The sequence below is a fragment of the Hoplias malabaricus genome, chromosome 6, assembly GCF_029633855.1.
Source record: "Hoplias malabaricus isolate fHopMal1 chromosome 6, fHopMal1.hap1, whole genome shotgun sequence".
In the NCBI taxonomy this organism is placed as follows: Eukaryota; Metazoa; Chordata; class Actinopteri; order Characiformes; family Erythrinidae; genus Hoplias; species Hoplias malabaricus.
Window position 1 is genome coordinate 2,990,891 of NC_089805.1, and position 18,999 is coordinate 3,009,889.

The following is an 18,999-nucleotide window of genomic DNA, read 5'->3' on the forward strand; positions in this document are numbered from 1 at the left end:
ACCTGCAACTAAGCAATGGCTTTTATAAACCAGTAGGTTACAATGACTCCACCTCCACTTAAGGCAAATTAATAGCTCACAGGTGTCACAGCTGCAGTTAGAGTAGAATTTCCCCCCTTTTCCCCATGTCTTAATTGTACAATTACAGAGTGACATGTATGATCCATGGAGCTGATGCTGAGTTTAGAAAATAGTAGGTGATAATAATATGAAACGTGGAATGTTTACATTTAAATACAAATTAAATATATAAACATAATATGAATAAATATATTTTGAATGGGAACACTATCAAATTTTCATGTCAAATATTAAGACATTATCGTCTACCTGTTGCTCTGCATACTTTGTTATTCCACATTTAGCCTGTTCTTCAATGGTCAGGACCTCCACAGGGCATGTATGATTAGGATGGTGGCAAATAAAGCGATACTGAATTTAGTAGTGCTGTGTTCGTATTTGCTGGGCTGGTATGAGTGGATCAGACACAGCAGTGATACTGGAGCTTTTAAACACTGTGTTCACATAGGTTACCTACACAATAGATGCTGATGGAGTGCCAGAAATGTATTCCTCAAACGAATTTCAGTTAGGACACTGCATCGGCTACGACAGACTACAAAGTTGCCTGAATGCAGTTAATGGACGAAAATCCGTAATGGAGGAAAGGCTAATCAGGGCAGTGTACACTTTACAAGTTCTGTATGATGTCAGATTAAGAGAATAAAAATATTCACTTCATCATTCGGCAGCCTAGCACATTGTGTCTGTGTATCTTGTTTTATCAGATTTGTCTGTTTTTTCGAAGGTCCATATTTTCTTCCAGCTGTAAAATGTCCCGTTTCCTACTGGATGTCCAGTTATACAAACATTGCCCCTGCTTCAGCCATGTACACGCCTTCTAAATGCACAGATGCTGCATACATTTGCATGTACTGTGTTTTGTAGTGTGTAGGCACCCTTACTCTCCAATCTGTAGGACACACCTACCTCATTGATCCACTTTGTACATGTGAAGTCAGAGACACTAGATTATGTATCGCTGCACAGTTTGTGTTGTTCGTCCCCCATCATTCATCAGTGAACTCAGGACACTGTTGGCTAGATGTTTTTGTCTGGCGGAGTTTTCTCAGTCCAGCAGTAACACAGAGGGCATTAAAACTGTAGCCACCCTGCTGTGTACCAGCACAACACACTAGCACTCCATTTTAGTTTCAATGCAGAGCTGAAAATGATCCTCCACCCAATTCATACTTGCACTGTGGTCATCCTATGTTGTTCCTGACCATTGAAGAACATGGCAAAATTGAGTTCAAGTATTCAGAGGAACAGATGGACTACAATAAGTGTAAAAGTACAGTGCATCAGTAATGGTATTGGAGCTGAGAGAATGGACAGTGACCGTTGAAACAAGTTGTTTTTCATAATGTGACTGGACTGTGTACATCTGTGTGCATTTCATACATATGTATGCATACATCCTGATAAATGCTTTCCTGAGCAGACTAGCAACTGAAAATTTCAGCATCCTTCCAAGCAGTTTACTGAACATTTTGGAAACTTCAGGCTTTCCTGTAATATTCACCAGAAATCCACCGATACAAAGGACATACTGTATTTCACTGTAGCATGTATTCTTTCTGCATTCAATGGTATTATGAAATAAAATTAAGCTAATTTGCAAGCGACCATTTTACCAGCAGTTGAACACAGGACTGATTCCTGACACAAGCAACCTTCCCATGCTGGAACAGTCTCTGTCCGAGACTCTTGAAACAGGCAAAACCTTTAGGCTGAGTGAACTTCTGGAAACAGTCCACAACTCACTGCCACAGGAGAGACAGAAGCACTGAAAAGGTCCAGCACCAGTCAGTTCATAAACATCCCCCCCCCCCCCAGGCCATTAGCAGCAGTGTAGGAACCCACCCCAAGAACTAGCTTTGTACACAGCACTTTACTGAAACTCCACACTCAACAAGACTCAGCTATATTTAATGACTTATTGCCTGATGCCTAGATAGTATGTACACTAATTACATGTATTTTCAGTGAACTGAAAGAATTTATTCTGCAAGTTAATGTTCATAATGTACTTGCATATTGACTACAGTAAGGTGCAATATGAAATTCACTCAAAACAAGGTTGTTTTTCAAGATTTATTTTGTTCAATTTAGTTTACACCTTTTTGCTTCCAAGCAGGAGGTTTCTGTCCAACGCTAACAGGGCCAAGTGAGATATTGCCCAGCCACTGTGGACCTAAAACACAGAAGTAAAGCCATGTTAATAAGGCTGACACCAGAGTATAATATTCAAGGAAGTATCCAAACAAGAGACATACCAGTACCAGACACACCAACATAACTGAGGCCACAGCTTGTGTCACAGCAGCCACAAACCTGGTTATCCCCATCCACTGCAGTCCACCTGAGAAACAGCAGTCAGGGCTTGGTCGGTCACCAAGTCTAATGTAGAAGCTTAGCATAGCTACATTTTACTATTAGCACTTCTGGAAACTGACCTGTTTGCAGTGAACAAACAAGCTTTGTGTTCTGCATCAGTGGGAGCAGAAGCAGGAGTAGCCTTCACAGAGCAAGTTAAGTAGATCTACACAGAAACAAGATATTAGCTCAAGGACTGACCACTTCAGGAAATCAGTACAGTATTACTTACTAGTCCACTGCTGTTTATAAAGGCAAAGGCCTCCAGCTGGAACTGGAGCTTGTATCCATGAACCCGAGGCATAAAGCGGGACTTGGATCCTGTAAGCTTAGCATCCACCAGGCACCTAGGAACAAATACAGGAATACCACATCAGGCGAGTCAATTATATACTCAGCCAGACTGAAGGAGTCATGAAATGACTTGCTTACCCATAGTTCTCAATAAAGGAATATCTGGGAGAGGCATTCATATCAGGTACAGCAGTAGCCACACAGCTATCCACAAAAATCCTTAGAGGCACATGGTTGTACTGCATTACAGAAGCTTCAATATTGATGATGTCTCCCAGGAAATACTGGTTGGATGGTCTCTCAAACTGCCAGTCATCTGAGGGAACCACAAAGAGACTTAGCCATTCTACAATGCCTTAAGCTGCTCAAATCTGATCACAATACTAACCAGTCACAAGTCTGAGGGAGAAGACCAGCTGCTCCCCAGCAATCACAGTTGAAGCATAAGGAATCCAAGCAGGTAAGAGAGCATTGCTGCTCACATTATGAAACCTGTTTGGGGAGGAAGAAAAATACAGTTTAAGGCAGGCTCTCTAGGCCCCACCACTGGAAGGAAATATTTTAAACTTAGTTTAGATCCACTCTTACCTAGGATAGTGACATTCAATTCCAATAACAGTACCTCTCCTGACAGCTAGTGCACCACCAGAAGTTCCTGGAACATAGAGCAGGTGGAAGGTGTAGACCAGTTCAGCCTCAGTCATCTAGAGAAAGATGAGAATTAGATGCATTCAGTTCCAGAGTATGAATCATGCCAAGTGAAAAGAAACAATAAATCTACTATTAGGTACTCACAGTCAACACACTATTGCAATTTTGTAGCTGTGCTTCAAATATCAGAACCTGAGCAGCAGTGTCTTCCCCTATTGGTGCACAGCCTCCAATACTGAGAGAAGAGGGGTTTATTAGTTCTCCACTTCCAAAAAAATCTTTCTTGACTTCCACATACACTGTGCTCTCGCCACAGTCAGCTGCAACACTGCTAAGTCGGACAGGTGCATGCATCTGAAATGGCACTGTTGGCGGTTTAGGCGTTACTGGAACTTGGGGGTAACGCCATGTCAGTTTCTTCACTGGACCCTGCAGCACCTGTTGGGACTGGAGATTGAGTGAGTTTTGCAAAAGACCAAGGAGACCTCCTGAGGCAGGGTTCTGTACAGGTAGCTGTGCTACTGGCCCCAACATTGGATGAGGCTGACCAACACCTACTTGACCACTTTGCATTGCATTTGTCCTGTCAGCTAACTGTGCATTACAAATGCTATAAAGCACCAACAGAATTACCCCAAAGCCAAGCTGCCTAAACACCATCTTAACAACCTAGCCAACAAACAGACTGATTATACCACATGCAACTAAGAAATAGCTTTTATAAAGCAGTAGATTACGATGACTCCACCTCCACTTAAGGCAAATTAATAGCTCACAGGTGTCACAGCTGCAATTAGAGTAGAATTTTCCCCTTTTTCCCCATGTCTTAGTAATTGACATGAATATTTCATAGTGTTCCCATTCAAAATACGTTTATCCATATTATGTTTATATATTTAATTTTTATTACTGAAATGCTTCTAGGAGAACTGTTGCATAAATAAATGTAAACATTCCACGTTTCATATTATTATCACCTACTATTTTCTAAACTCACTGTCAGCTCCATGGATCATACATGTCACTCTGTAATTGTAGAGTTAAATATTATATTCCACCTGTTGCTCTGCATACTTTGTTATTCCACATTTAGCCTGTTCTTCAATGGTCAGGACCTCCACAGGGCATGTATGATTAGGATGGTGGATAATAAAGGGATACTGATTTTGGTAGTGCTGTGTTACTATTTGCTGGGCTGGTATGAGTGGATCAGACACAGCAGTGATACTGGAGCTTTGAAACACTGTGTCCACTTAGGTGGCCTACACAATAGAGGCTGATGGAGTGCCAGAAATGTATTCCTCAAATGTATTTCAGTTAGGACTCTGTATCGGCTATGACAGACTACAAATGTGCCTGAGTGCAGTCATTGACACTCCATCAGGACAACGGATGAAAATCCATAAAGGAGGAAAGGCTAATCAGGGCAGTGTAAACTTTACAACTTCTGTATGATGTCAGATTAAGAGAATAAAAAGATTCACTTCATCATTCGGCAGCCTAGCACATTGTGTCTGTGTATTTTGTTTTATCAGATTTATCTGGTTTTTCGATGGTCCATACTTTCTTCCTGCTGTAAAATGTCTCGTTTCCTACTGGATGTCCAGCTAAACAAACCTTGCCCCTGCTCCAGCCATGTACACGCCTTCTAAATGCACAGACACTGCATACATTTGCATGTACTGTGTTTTGTAGTGTGTAGGCACCCCTACTCTCCAATCTGTAGGACACACCTACCTCGCTGATCCACTTTGTACATGTGAAGTCAGAGACACTAGCTTGTGTCGCTGCACAGTGTGTGTTGTTTGTCCCCCATCCTTCATCAGTGAACTCAGGACACTGTTGGCTAGATGTTTTTGTCTAGTGGAGTTTTCTCAGTCCAGCAGTAACACAGAGCATTAAAACTGTAGCCACCCTGCTATGTACCAGCACAACACACTAGCACTCCACCATTTTAGTGTCGATGCAGAGCTGAAAATGATCCTCCACCCAATTCATACTTGCACTGTGGTCATCCTGTGTTGTTCCTGACCATTGAAGAACATGGCAAAATTGAGGTTAAGTATTCAGAGGAACAGATGGACTACAGTAAGTGTAAAAGTACACAGTGCATCAGTAATAACATTGGAGCTGAGAGAATGGACAGTGAGCGTTGAAACAAGTTGTTTTTCATAATGTGACTGGACTGTGTACATCAGTGTGCATTTCATACATATGCATACATCTTGATAAATGCTTTCCTGAGCAGACTAGCAATAGAAAGTTCCAGCATCCTGCCAAGCAGTTACTGATTTTAGGAAAGTTCAGGTCTTCATGTAATATTCACCAGAAATTCACAGATACAAGGGACATACTGTATTTCACTATAGCATGTATTCTTTCTGCATTCAGTGTATTATGAAATAAAATTAAGCTAATTTGCAAGTGACCATTTTACCAGCAGTTGAACACAGGACTGATTCCTGACTTGAGCAACCTTCCCATGCTGGAACAGTCTCTGTCCGAGACTCTTAAAACTGCAATACGGACTAAAACCTTCCCAATTCAGCCAATGGGACCTGCTTAAATGATTGCCAGCCAGTAGCTCCAATCTCAATCATAAGCTAATTCTTTGAAAGGTTGGTTAGAGACCTCAGCTGCTTCACTACCTGCCACACTAGACCCACTCCAATTGGAACAGATCCACTGATGCGGTGCCCTGACTCTGCACACTGCCTTTTCCCACCTAAACAAGGACAACAGTTTGTGGACTACAACTCAGTTCAACAGCATAGCTTCCTTGAGATTTAACACCAATTCTAACATCTGAACAGTTCTGTGCATCCTGAGTCTAAACAGGACAGGTCAATAGCAGGTTATAAGGCTGGGTAGCATCATGTTCTCCTTACAGACTAAACAGCAGAGTGCCATAGGTTTCTGAACCCAGTCTACGCTACACCACGTGTACACAGACAACTGTCAATTGTTAACTTGCTCAACCAGGCAGCCTACAGAAAACTGGCATCAGGAAAATAACCTTAAGCTTATACAACCTTAGATAAAGCATGTAAACCAATACATGCATTTTCAGTGCAGTTAGAATGTTCATAATATACTTGCATATTGACTATAGTAAGGTGCAATATGAAACTCACAAGACAAGGTTGTTTTTCAAGATTTATTTTGTTCAAACTAGTTTACACCTTTTCGCTGCCAAACAGGAGGTTTCTGTCCAACGCTAACAGGGCCAAGTGAGATATTGCCCAGCCACTGTGGACCTGAAACACAGAAGTAAAGCCATGTTAAAAATAAGGCTGACCCCAGAGTAAAATACACAAGGAAATATCCAAACAAGACAGACATACCAGTACCAGACACACCAACATCACTGAGGCCACAGCTTGTGTCACAGCAGCCACACATCTGGTTATCCCCATCCACTGCAGTCCACCTGAGAAAAAGCACAGTCAGGGCTTGGTCGGTCACCAAGTCTAATGTAGAACCTTAGCATTGCTACATTTTACTTTTAGCACTTCTGGAAACTGACCTGTTTGCAGTGAACAAACAAGCTTTGTGCTGTGCATCAGTGGGAGCAGAAGCAGGAGTAGCCTTCACAGAGCAAGTTAAGTAGATCTACATAGAAACAAGATATTAGCTCAAGGACTGACCGCTGCAGGAAATCAGTACAGTATTACTTACCAGTCCACTGCTGTTTATAAAGGCAAAGGCCTCCAGCTGGAACTGGAGCTTGTATCCATAAACCCGAGGCATAAAGCGGGACTTGGATCCTGTAAGCTTAGTATCCACCAGGCACCTAGGAACAAATACAGGAATACCACATCAGGCGAGTCAATTATATACTCAGCCAGACTGAAGGAGTCATGAAATGCTTACCCATAGTTCTCAATAAAGGAATATCTGGGAGAGGCATTCATATCAGGTACAGCAGTAGCCACACAGCTATCCACAAAAATCCTTAGAGGCACATGGTTGTACTGCATTACAGAAGCTTCAATATTGATGATGTCTCCCAGGAAATACTGGTTGGATGGTCTCTCAAACTGCCAGTCATCTGAGGGAACCACAAAGAGACTTAGCCATTCTACAATGCATTAAGCTGCTCAAATCTGATCACAATACTAACCAGTCATGAGTCTGAGGGAGAAGACCAGCTGCTCCCCAGCAATCACAGTTGAAGCATAAGGAATCCAAGCAGGTAAGAGGGCATTGCTGCTCACATTATGAAACCTGTTTACGGGAGAAAGAAAAATAATACAGTTTAAGGCAGGCTCTCCAGACCCCACCACTGGAAGGAAATCTTTTAACTTAGTTTAGATCCAGTCTTACCTAGGATAGTGACATTCAATTCCAATAACAGTACCTCTCCTGACAGCTAGTGCACCACCAGAAGTTCCTGGAACATAGAGCAGCTGGAAGGTGTAGACCAGTTCAGCCTCAGTCATCTGGAGAAAGAGGAGATTTAGATGCATTCAATTCCAGAGTATGAATCATGCCAAGTGAAAAGAAACAATAAATCTACTATTAGGTACTCACAGTCAGCACACTATTGCAGTTTTGCAGCTGTGCTTCAAAGATGAGAACCTGAGCAGCAGTGTCTTCCCCTATTGGTGCACAGCCTCCAATACTGAGAGAAGAAGGGTTTATTAGTTCTCCACTTCCAAAAAAATCCTTCTTGACTTCCACATACACTGTGCTCTCTCCACAGTCAGCTGCAACACTGCTAACTCGGACAGGTGCATGCATCTGAAATGGCACTGTTGGCGGTTTAGGCGTCACTGGAATTTGGGGGTAACGCCATGTCAGTTTCTTCACTGGACCTTGCAGCACCTGTTGGGACTGGAGATTGAGTGAGTTTTGCAAAAGACCAAGGAGACCTCCTGAGGCAGGGTTCTGTGGAGGTAGCTGCGCTACTGGCCTTGACATTGGATGAGGCTGACCAACAACTCCTTGAACACCTTGCATTGCATTGCATTTGTCCTGTCAGCTAACTGTGCATTACAAATGCCATAAAGCACCAACAGAATTACCCCAAAGCCAAGCTGCCTAAACACCATCTTAGGAACCTAACCAACAATCAGACTGACAATATCTCACTCTACTAACAAATGGCTTTTATAAAGCAGTAGATTACGATGACTCCACCTCCATTTAAGGCAAATTAATAGCTCACAGGTGTCACAGCTGCAATTTGAATAGAATTTTCCCCTTTTTCCCCTGTCTTAATAATTTACATGAATATTTGATAGTGGTCCCATTCAAAATATATTCATCCATATTATGTTTATATATTTAATTTTTATTACTGAAATGCTTCTGGCAGAACTGTTGCATAAATAAATGTAAACATTCCACGTTTCAAATTATGACCACCTACTATTTTCTAAACTCACTGTCGGCTCCATGGATCATACATGCCACTCTGTAGTTCCACTTAGGTTGCCTACACAATAGGGGCTGATGGAATGCCAGAAATGTATTCCTCAAACGAATTTCAGTTAGGACTCTGCATCGGCTACGACGAACTACAAAGTTGCCCGAATGAAGTTAATGGATGAAAATCCGTAATGGAGGAAAGGCTAATCAGAGCAGTGTACACTTTACAACTTCTGTATGATGCCAGATTAAGAGAATAAAAAGATTCACTTCATCATTCGGCATCCTAGCACATTGTGTCTGTGTATTTTGTTTATTAGTTCTCCACTTCCAAAAAAATCCTTCTTGACTTCCACATACACTGTGCTCTCTCCACAGTCAGCTGCAACACTGCTAACTTGGACAGGTGCATGCATCTGAAATGGCACTGTTGGCGGTTTAGGCGTCACTGGAATTTGGGGGTAACGCCATGTCAGTTTCTTCACTGGACCTTGCAGTTAGGACTCTGCATCGGCTACGACGAACTACAAAGTTGCCCGAATGCAGTTAATGGATGAAAATCCGTAATGGAGGAAAGGCTAATCAGGGCAGTGTACACTTTACAACTTCTGTATGATGCCAGATTAAGAGAATAAAAAGATTCACTTTATCATTCGGCATCCTAGCACATTGTGTCTGTGTATTTTGTTTCATCAGATTTGTCTGGTTTTTCGATGGTCCATACTTTCTTCCTGCTGTAAAATTTCTCATTTCCTACTGGATGTCCAGCTAAACAAACCTTGCCCCTGCTCCAGCCATGTACACGCCTTCTAAATGCACAGACACTGCATACATTTGCATGTACTGTGTTTTGTAGTGTGTAGGCACCCCTACTCTCCAATCTGTAAGACACACCTACCTCGCTGATCCACTTTGTACATGTGAAGTCAGAGACACTAGCTTGTGTCGCTGCACAGTGTGTGTTGTTTGTCCCCCTATCCTTCATCAGTGAACTCAGGACACTGTTGGCTAGATGTTTTTGTCTGGTGGAGTTTTCTCAGTCCAGCAGTAACACAGAGAGCATTAAAACTGTAGCCACCCTGCTGTGTACCAGCACAACACACTGACACTCCACCATTTTAGTGTCAATGCAGAGCTGAAAATGATTTTCCACCCAATTCATACTTGCACTGTGGTCATCCTGTGTTGTTCCTGACCATTGAAGAACATGGCAAAACTGAGTTCAAGTATTCAGAGGAACAGATGGACTACAGTAACTGTAAAAGTACAGTGCATCAGTAATGATATTGGAGCTGAGAGAATGGACAGTGAGCATAGAAACAAGGTGTTTTTCATAATGTAACTGGACTGTGTACGTCTGTGTGCATTTCATACATCCTGATAAATGCTTTCCTGAGCAGACTAGCAACTGAAAATTAAAGCATCGTTCCAAGCAGTTTACTGATTTATTTTGGAAAGTTCAGGTCTTCATGTAATTTTCACCAGAAATCCACCAATACAAGGGAAATACTGTATTTACCTATAGTAGTGTATTCTTTCTGCATTCCATGTAATGAAATAAAATAAAGCTAATTTGCAAGGACCATTTTACCAGCAGTTGAACACAGGACTGATTCTTGACCTGAGCAATATTCCCATGCTGGAACAGTCTCTGGCCTAGACTTTTAAAACTGCAATATGGACTTCTCAATTCAGCCAATGGGATCTGCTTAAATGTTGTCATCCAGTAGCTCCAATCTCAATCATAAGCTAATGCTTTGAAAGGTTGGTTAGAGACCTCAACTGCTTCACTACCTGCCACACTAGACCCACTCGAATTTAGTTAAAATTGGAACAGATACACTGATGCAGTGCCCTGACTCTGCACACTGCCTTTTCCCACCTAAACAAGGACAACAGTTTGTGGAATACAACTCAGTTCAACAGCATAGCTTCCTTGAGTTTTAACACTAATTCTAATGTCTGAACAGTTCTGTGAATCCTGAGTCTAAACCGGACAGGTCATGAGGCTGGGTAGCATCATGTTCTCCTTATAGACTAAACAGCAGAGTGCCATAAGTTTCTGAACCCATTCTACTCTACACCATGTATACATAGACAACTCAATTGTTAACATGCTCAACCAAGCAGCCTACAGAAAACTGGCGTCAGGAAAATAACCTTAAGCTTATACAACCTTAGATAAAGCATGTAAACCAATACATTTATTTTCAGTGCACTTAGAATGTTCATAATATACTTGCATATTGACTATAGTAAGGTGCAATATGAAACTCACAAGACAAGGTTGTTTTTCAAGATTTATTTTGTTCAATTTAGTTTACACCTTTTTGCTGCCAAACAGGAGGTTTCTGTCCAACGCTAACAGGGCCAAGTGAGATATTGCCCAGCCACTGTGGACCTGAAACACAGAAGTAAAGCCATGTTAAAAATAAGGCTGACCCCAGAGTAAAATACACAAGGAAATATCCAAACAAGACAGACATACCAGTACCAGACACACCAACATCACTGAGGCCACAGCTTGTGTCACAGCAGCCACAAACCTGGTTATCCCCATCCACTGCAGTCCACCTGAGAAACAGCACAGTCAGGGCTTGGTCAGTCACCAAGTTGAATGTAGAAGCTTAGCATTGCTACATTTTACTTTTAGCACTTCTGGAAACTGACCTGTTTGCTGTGAACAAACAAGCTTTGTGTTCTGCATCAGTGGGAGCAGAAGCAGGAGTAGCCTTCACAGAGCAAGTTAAGTAGATCTACACAGAAACAAGATTTTAGCCCAAGGACTGACCGCTGCAGGAAATCAGTACAGTATTACTTACCAGTCCACTGCTGTTTAGAAAGGCAAAGGCCTCCAGCTGGAACTGGAGCTTGTATCCATGAACCCGAGGCATAAAGCGGGACTTGGACCCTGTAAGCTTAGCATCCACCAGGCACCTAGGAACAAATACAGGAATACCACATCAGGCGAGTCAATTGTATACTCAGCCAGACAGAAGGAGTCATGAAATGACTTGCTTACCCATAGTTCTCAATAAAGAAATATCTGGGAGAGGCATTCATATCAGGTACAGCAGTAGCCACACAGCTGTCCACAAAGATCCTTAGAGGCATGTGGTTATACTGCATTACAGAAGCTTCAATATTGATGATGTCTCCCAGGTAATACTGGTTGGATGGTCTCTCAAACTGCCAGTCATCTGATGGAACCACAAAGAGACTTAGACATTCTACAATGCCTTAAGCTGCTCAAATCTGATCACAATACTAACCAGTCATGAGTCTGAGGGAGAAGACCAGCTGCTCCCCAGCAATCACAGTTGAAGCATAAGGAATCCAAGCAGGTAAGAGAGCATTGCTGCTCACATTATGAAACCTGTTTGGTGGAGGAAGAAAAATAATACAGTTTAAGGCAAGCTCTCCAGGCCCCACCACTGGATGGAAATCTTTTAACTTAGTTTAGATCCATTCTTACCTAGGATAGTGACATTCAATTCCAATAACAGTACCTCTCCTGACAGCTAGTGCACCACCAGAAGTTCCTGGAACATAGAGCAGCTGGAAGGTGTAGACCAGTTCAGCCTCAGTCATCTGGAGATAGATGAGAATTAGATGCATTCAATTCCAGAGTATGAAGCATGCCAAGTGAAAACAATAAATCTACAAGTAGGAACTCACAGTCAGCACACTATTGCAGTTTTGCAGCTGTGCTTCAAATATCAGAACCTGAGCAGCAGAGTCTTCCCCTATTGGTGCACAGCCTCCAATACTGAGAGAAGAGGGATTTATTAGTTCTCCACTTCCAAAAAAATCTTTCTTGACTTCCACATACACTGTGCTCTCGCCACAGTCAGCTGCAACACTGCTAACTCGGACTGGTGCATGCATCTGAAATGGCACTGTTGGCGGTTTAGGCGTCACTGGAACTTGGGGGTAACGCCATGTCAGTTTCTTCACTGGACCTTGCAGCACCTGTTGGGACTGGAGATTGAGTGAGTTTTGCAAAAGACCAAGGAGACCTCCTGAGGCAGGGTTCTGTGCAGGTAGCTGCCCTACTGGCCTTGACATTGGATGAGGCTGACCAATACCTACTTGACCACTTTGCATTGCATTTGTCCTGTCAGCTAACTGTGCATTACAAATGCCAAAAAGCACCAACAGAATTACCCCAAAGCCAAGCTGCCTAAATGCCATCTCAGCAACCTAGCCAACAAACAGATTGATAATACCACAGGCACCTAAGCAATGGCTTTTATAAAGCAGTATATTACAATGGCTCCACCTCCACTTAAGGCAAATTAATAACTCACAGGTGTCACAGCTGCAATTAAAGTAGAATTTTCCTGTTTTCTTCCATCTTAATATTTGGCATGAATATTTGATAGTGTTTCCAAACAAAATACATTTATCCATATTATGTTTATATATTTATTTTTTTATTTCTGAAATGCTTCTGGCAGAACTGTTGCAAATAAAACTTTTTAATGTGTACTTTTGAGAAGGGAATTACTCTATATTTATTCAAAATAAATTTAAACATTCCACATTTCAAATTATGACCAAATTATGATTATTGTTTTCTAAACTCACTGTCAGCACCACAGATCATACATGTCACCCTGCAATTGTACAATTAAATATTATAGTCCATATGTTGCTCTGCATACTTTATTATCCCACATTTAGCCTATTTTTCAATGGTCAGGACCTTCACAGTGCATGTATGATTAGGATGGTGGACAATTTTCAGCACTGAAGCTATACTGAATTTGGTGGTGCTGTATTAATATTTGCTGGGATCAGGGGATCAGACACTGCAGTGATACCGGAGATTTTACAGTTTTTCTCAATTGCTTTGGTGCATTTGTCTCATCAGAGTTACATTTTTCATAACTGTTAGTTCAACCTCTACTATATATATTCCTTTGTGCACATCATAGTAGCAGTTTCTCATTACTTAAATAAATGTTGAACTAGATGTCAAAGTCAGTCAAGGAAAACTTGTGCATTTCTTCATAATTTTTTTTCTGAAAATGTCTCCCAAATTGAACAATATCTCTCAGGTGAAGATCAGCTTTCACTCATGAGGAGTGTTTGTAACCAAGGATAAGCAACTTCTCCACAGTCATTCAACGCTGAATGCCAAGAACCCTTAATTGGCAAGCATATATGAACCAAGCAGGACATATTGTGTACCATTCTGACAATACAGTGACATAGAAATGGAAGGTCAGCATCAGGGAAAAGGGGTGATGATGCATGGAGGAGGGGGAAGGGGAAAGACCAGGGGAAGAGGAAGAAGAGGCAAAGTACATAAGCAGATTCCTAATGAAATTAGGGCTTTAATTGTGGACCATGTAGTCAATCATGGCCTCACAATGGCTGAGGCTGGGTGAAGGGTGCAGTCGAATGTTGGGAGAACCACTGTAAATTCAATTACTCAAACATTATTTTGGGAGAACAGGTTTGTATATTGAACAGTAACTCAGCACTAAACAATCTCCACAGCACTACTGTGTCATACATGAAGCTTACAATGAGACAAGAACTTGGCACGTTATACATTTTACATTTAAACTCACAGCTTTATTGCAGCACAGATTTACTATATTGTAGTGTAAAGCAGTGTACAGAAAAGATTTGCCATATTTACTGTATGGCACTGTACTTCAGCGTTTTACAGTTGGGAAGCACAGTTATTGTATACTACAGTAATATGGGTTAAAGCAGTGTATCTAATGTTTACTGTACATTATTGTAATTTTACTCTGCACCACACAGGACTGCAGAACAACCTCACAGTGAAGAAGGCCCCTTTATACTCCACAACAAGAGGAAGCCATTTGTGCACACAAAGCCCTGTTATAAAGGATGACAATATCTTTTTGGGAAAATTCGATCAGTTTCAATCGCTACAATTAACAGAGTGCGCAGGAGAAATTAAATGTGCATGAAACAATTGTATAATGTGCCGACTGAACAGAACAGAGACAACGTGAAGGAGATCCGTCACCAGTATGTACAGGTAAAACATTTATGTGTTCTATTTATACTCTAATATACAGTGCTGTAAACTGGTTACTTTGTGTAGTGCCATGAAGTACACTTCTGTGGCAGTTCATACCGTACAATATGTTGTCCAAAATGCATTATGTTACGTTGGAAAATTTGTAATAGTTTTTCTCTCTCTCTCTCCTGGTATAAAGTATGTGCTGGAGCTGGAGGCCAAGGAACTGCTGCACGCATTCATATGTTGATGAGGCAGGTTTCAATGTGGCAAAAGGTAGAAGGCGTGGAAGAACTCGTCTTGGATAGATAACGCCTATAAACCCCGTCTCCTGCAAAAGTGTGTCACTTGCTCAAAATGGATAGTTCATTCCTCAATAGCAAGTATTCATATCAATAACAGTGTATTTGTCATTAAAATAATAAGTCCTGACACCATTGTTTGTTTTGCAGTGTACACTTTCAGAGTTCTGTATGATTTCAGAATAAAAAGATTCACTTTATCATGCAGCAGTCTGGGACATTAAGTTTGTGTATTCCTTTTTGTCATGCGTGCATGGATTTTGATATTTTCGTCTTGCTGTAAAATGCCTCGTTTCCTACTGGATGTCCAGTTATACAAACGTTGCCCCTGCCCCAGCCATGTACCCACTTTCTAAATGCACAGATGCTAGATACACTTGCATGTACGGTTATCTAGTGTGTAGGCACCCTTACTCTCCAATCTGTAGAACACACCTACCTCATTGGTCCACCTTGTAGATGTGAAGTCAGAGACACTAGCTTATGTGTCACTGCACAGTTTGTGTTGTTCGTCCCCCATCCTTCATCAGTGAACTCAGGACACTGTTGGCTAGATGTTTTTGTCTGGTGGAGTTCAGTCCAGCAGTAACAGAAGGCATTAAAACTGTAGCCACCCTGCTGTGTACCAGCACACCACCATTTTAGTGTCAATGCAGAGCTGAAAATGATCTTCCACCCAATTCATACTTGTACTGTGGTCATCCTTTGTTGTTTCTGACCATTGAGGAACATGGCAAAATTGAGTTCAAGTATTCAGAGGAACAGATGGACTACAGTAAGTGTAAAAGTACGCAGTGCATCAGTAATGATATTGGAGCCAAGAGAATGTACAGTGAGTGTGAAAACAAGTTTTTCATAACATGACTGTGCATTTCATACACATACAAACTTGCTCAACAAGGCAGCCTACAAAACAGGTGTCAGGAAAATAACCTTATACAAAGCATGTAAACCAATATATATATTTTCAGTGTAGTTAGAATGTTCATAATATACTTGCATATTGACTACTGTAAGGTGCAATATGAAACTCACAAGACAAGGTTTTTTTTCAAAATTTATTTTGTTCAATTTAGTTTACACCTTTTTGCTGCCAAGCAGGAGGTTTCTGTCCAACGCTAATAGGGCCAAGTGAGATATTGCCCAGCCACTGTGGACCTGAAACACAGAAGTAAAGCCATGTTAACAATAAGCCTGACCCCAGAGTATAATACTCAAGGAAATATTCAAACAAGACAGACATACCAGTACCAAGACCAACGTCACTGAGGCCACAGCTTGTGTCACAGCAGCCACAAACCTGGTTATCCCTATCCACTGCAGTCCACCTGAGAAACAGCACAATCAGGTCGTTCAACAAGTCTAATGTAGAAGCTTAGCATTGCTACATTTTACTTTTAGTACTTCTGGAAACTGACCTGTTTGCAGTGAACAAACAAGCTTTGTGCGCTGCATCAGTGGGAGCAGAAGCAGGAGTAGCCTTCACAGAGCAAGTTAAGTAGATCTACACAGAAACAAGATATTAGCTCAAGGACTGACCACTTCAGGAAATCAGTACAGTATTACTTACCAGTCCACTGCTGTTTATAAAGGCAAAGGCCTCCAGCTGGAACTGGAGCTTGTATCCATGAACCCGAGGCATAAAGCGGGACTTGGATCCTGTAAGCTTAGCATCCACCAGGCACCTAGGAACAAATACAGGAATACCACATCAGGTGAGTCAGTTATACTCAGCCAGACTGAAGGAGTCATGAAATGCTTACCCATAGTTCTCAATAAAGGAATATCTGGGAGAGGCATTCATATCAGGTACAGCAGTAGCCACACAGCTATCCACAAAAATCCTTAGAGGCACATGGTTGTACTGCATTACAGAAGCTTCAATATTGATGATGTCTCCCAGGAAATACTGGTTGGATGGTCTCTCAAACTGCCAGTCATCTGAGGGAACCACAAAGAGACTTAGCCATTCTACAATGCCTTAAGCTGCTCAAATCTGATCACAATACTAACCAGTCATGAGTCTGAGGGAGAAGACCAGCTGCTCCCCAGCAATCACAGTTGAAGCGTAAGGAATCCAGGCAGGTAACAGTGCATTGCTGCTCACATTATGAAGCCTGTTTGGGGTGGATAAAAGTAAAAACAGTTTAAGGCAGGCTCTCCAGGTCCCAACACTGAAAGGAAATATTTTAAGTTAGTTTAGATATATTCTTACCTAGGATAGTGACATTCAATTCCAATAACAGTACCTCTCCTGACAGCTAGTGCACCACCAGAAGTTCCTGGAACATAGAGTAGGTGGAAGGTGTAGACCAGTTCAGCCTCAGTCATCTAGAGAAAGATGAGAATTAGATGCATTCAATTCCAGAGTCTGAAGCATGCCAAGTGAAAACAAATAAATTTACCATTAGGTACTCACAGTCAGCACACTATTGCAGTTTTGTAGCTGTTCTTCAAATATCAGAACCTGAGCAGCAGAGTCTTCCCCTATTGGTGCACAGCCTCCAATACTGAGAGAAGAGGGGTTTATTAGTTCTCCACTTCCAAAAAAATCTCTCTTGACCTCTACATACACTGTGCTCTCTCCACAGTCAGCTGCAACACTGCTAACTTGGACAGGTGCATGCATCTGAAATGGAACGGTTGGTGGTTTAGGCGTTACTGGAACTTGGGGGTAACGCCATGTCAGTTTCTTCACTGGACCCTGCAGCACCTGTTGGGACTGGAGATTGAGTGAGTTTTGCAAAAGACCAAGGAGACCTCCTGAGGCAGGGTTCTGTGCAGGTAGCTGTGCTACTGGCCTTGACATTAGATGAGGCTGACCAACAACTCCTTGAACACCTTGCATTGCATTTGTCCTGTCAGCTAACTGTGCATTACAAATGCCAAAAAGCACCAACAGAATTACCCCAAAGCCAAGCTGCCTAAATGCCATCTCAGCAACCTAGCCAACAAACAGACTGATAATACCACATGCAATGAAGCAATGGCTTTTAAAAAGCAGTAGATTACGATGACTCCACCTCCACTTAAGGCAAATTAATAGCTCACAGGTGCCACAGCTGCAATTAGAGTAGAATTTTCCCCTTTTTCCCCCATGTCTTAATAATTGACATGAATATTTGATAGTGTTCCCATTCAAAATATATTTATCCATATTATGTTTATATATTTAATTTTTATTACTGAAATGCTTCTGGGAGGACTGTTGCATAAATAAATGTAAACATTCCATGTTTCATATTATGACCACCTACTATTTTCTAAACTCACTGTCAGCTCCATGGATCATACATGTCACTCTGTAATTGTACAATTAAATATTATAGTCCACCTGTTGCTCTGCATACATTGTTATTCCACATTTAGCCTGTTCTTCAATGGTCAGGACCTCCACAGGGCATGTATGATTAGGATGGTGGATAATAAAGGGATACTGAATTTGGTGCTGCTGTGTTAGTATTTGCTGGGCTGGTATGAGTGGATCAGACACAGCAGTGATACTGGAGCTTTGAAACACTATGTTCACTTAGGTTGCCTACACAATAGAGGCTGATGAAATGCCAGAAATGTATTCCTCAAACGAATTTCAGTTAGGACTCTGCATCAGCTTTGATGGACTACAAAGTTGCCAGAATGCAGTTAATGGGTGAAAATCTGTGATGGAGGAAAGGCTAATCAGGGCAGTGTACACTTTACAAGTTCTGTATGATGTCAGATTAAGAGAATAAAAAGATTCACTTCATCATTCGGCAGCCTAGCACATTGTGTCTGTGTATTTTGTTTTATCAGATTTGTCTGTTTTTTCGATGGTCCATACTTTCTTCCAGCTGTAAAATGTCCCGTTTCCTACTGGATGTCCAGTTATACAAATTTTGCCCCTGCTCCAGCCATGTATACGCCTTCTAAATGCACAGATGCTGCCTAAATTTG

At 41.6% G+C, this 18,999-nt stretch overlaps 4 protein-coding genes across 4 annotated transcripts; all 4 read right to left on the minus strand.

The window, feature by feature from the left end:
• Positions 1–2,142: 2,142 nt before the first annotated feature.
• Positions 2,143–4,078, minus strand: LOC136699305 (zona pellucida sperm-binding protein 3-like). The gene is made up of 8 exons (XM_066673912.1): positions 3,529–4,078; positions 3,322–3,437; positions 3,122–3,225; positions 2,872–3,049; positions 2,672–2,786; positions 2,520–2,605; positions 2,340–2,425; positions 2,143–2,257 (listed from the first exon to the last, which is right to left on the minus strand). The coding sequence occupies exons 1-8, from the start codon at positions 4,042–4,044 to the stop codon at positions 2,172–2,174; spliced, it is 1,287 nt and encodes a 428-aa protein (XP_066530009.1). The 5' UTR covers positions 4,045–4,078; the 3' UTR covers positions 2,143–2,171.
• Positions 4,079–6,527: 2,449 nt separating this feature from the next.
• On the minus strand, positions 6,528–8,472 carry LOC136699323 (zona pellucida sperm-binding protein 3-like). The gene is made up of 8 exons (XM_066673944.1): positions 7,918–8,472; positions 7,711–7,826; positions 7,508–7,611; positions 7,258–7,435; positions 7,063–7,177; positions 6,911–6,996; positions 6,729–6,814; positions 6,528–6,641 (listed from the first exon to the last, which is right to left on the minus strand). The coding sequence occupies exons 1-8, from the start codon at positions 8,344–8,346 to the stop codon at positions 6,556–6,558; spliced, it is 1,200 nt and encodes a 399-aa protein (XP_066530041.1). The 5' UTR covers positions 8,347–8,472; the 3' UTR covers positions 6,528–6,555.
• Positions 8,473–11,043: 2,571 nt separating this feature from the next.
• LOC136699150 (zona pellucida sperm-binding protein 3-like) lies at positions 11,044–12,969 on the minus strand. The gene is made up of 8 exons (XM_066673618.1): positions 12,436–12,969; positions 12,233–12,348; positions 12,030–12,133; positions 11,780–11,957; positions 11,580–11,694; positions 11,428–11,513; positions 11,246–11,331; positions 11,044–11,158 (listed from the first exon to the last, which is right to left on the minus strand). The coding sequence occupies exons 1-8, from the start codon at positions 12,949–12,951 to the stop codon at positions 11,073–11,075; spliced, it is 1,287 nt and encodes a 428-aa protein (XP_066529715.1). The 5' UTR covers positions 12,952–12,969; the 3' UTR covers positions 11,044–11,072.
• A 3,109-nt stretch (positions 12,970–16,078) lies between these two features.
• On the minus strand, positions 16,079–18,040 carry LOC136699151 (zona pellucida sperm-binding protein 3-like). The gene is made up of 8 exons (XM_066673619.1): positions 17,486–18,040; positions 17,282–17,397; positions 17,080–17,183; positions 16,830–17,007; positions 16,637–16,751; positions 16,485–16,570; positions 16,312–16,394; positions 16,079–16,224 (listed from the first exon to the last, which is right to left on the minus strand). The coding sequence occupies exons 1-8, from the start codon at positions 17,999–18,001 to the stop codon at positions 16,139–16,141; spliced, it is 1,284 nt and encodes a 427-aa protein (XP_066529716.1). The 5' UTR covers positions 18,002–18,040; the 3' UTR covers positions 16,079–16,138.
• Positions 18,041–18,999: the final 959 nt, after the last annotated feature.

Excerpts from the sequence above, each read along its gene's own strand:
- LOC136699151 (XM_066673619.1), bottom strand. The coding sequence starts at position 18,001 with ATGGCATTTAGGCAGCTTGGCTTTGGGGTAATTCTGTTGGTGCTTTTT. Across the intron at positions 17,184-17,281 it reads ATTGAATGTCACTATCCTAG|GCTTCATAATGTGAGCAGCA; the intron begins GTAAGAATATAT and ends CACCCCAAACAG. Across the intron at positions 16,752-16,829 it reads TCCTTTATTGAGAACTATGG|GTGCCTGGTGGATGCTAAGC; the intron begins GTAAGCATTTCA and ends ATTTGTTCCTAG.
- LOC136699323 (XM_066673944.1), bottom strand. The coding sequence starts at position 8,346 with ATGCAAGGTGTTCAAGGAGTTGTTGGTCAGCCTCATCCAATGTCAAGG. Across the intron at positions 7,178-7,257 it reads TCCTTTATTGAGAACTATGG|GTGCCTGGTGGATACTAAGC; the intron begins GTAAGCATTTCA and ends ATTTGTTCCTAG. Across the intron at positions 6,997-7,062 it reads TTATAAACAGCAGTGGACTG|ATCTACTTAACTTGCTCTGT; the intron begins GTAAGTAATACT and ends GTTTCTATGTAG.
- LOC136699305 (XM_066673912.1), bottom strand. The coding sequence starts at position 4,044 with ATGGTGTTTAGGCAGCTTGGCTTTGGGGTAATTCTGTTGGTGCTTTAT. Across the intron at positions 3,438-3,528 it reads ATTGCAATAGTGTGTTGACT|ATGACTGAGGCTGAACTGGT; the intron begins GTGAGTACCTAA and ends ATCTTTCTCTAG. Across the intron at positions 3,050-3,121 it reads CTCCCTCAGACTTGTGACTG|ATGACTGGCAGTTTGAGAGA; the intron begins GTTAGTATTGTG and ends TGGTTCCCTCAG.
- LOC136699150 (XM_066673618.1), bottom strand. The coding sequence starts at position 12,951 with ATGGCATTTAGGCAGCTTGGCTTTGGGGTAATTCTGTTGGTGCTTTTT. Across the intron at positions 11,958-12,029 it reads CTCCCTCAGACTCATGACTG|ATGACTGGCAGTTTGAGAGA; the intron begins GTTAGTATTGTG and ends TGGTTCCATCAG. Across the intron at positions 11,514-11,579 it reads TTCTAAACAGCAGTGGACTG|ATCTACTTAACTTGCTCTGT; the intron begins GTAAGTAATACT and ends GTTTCTGTGTAG.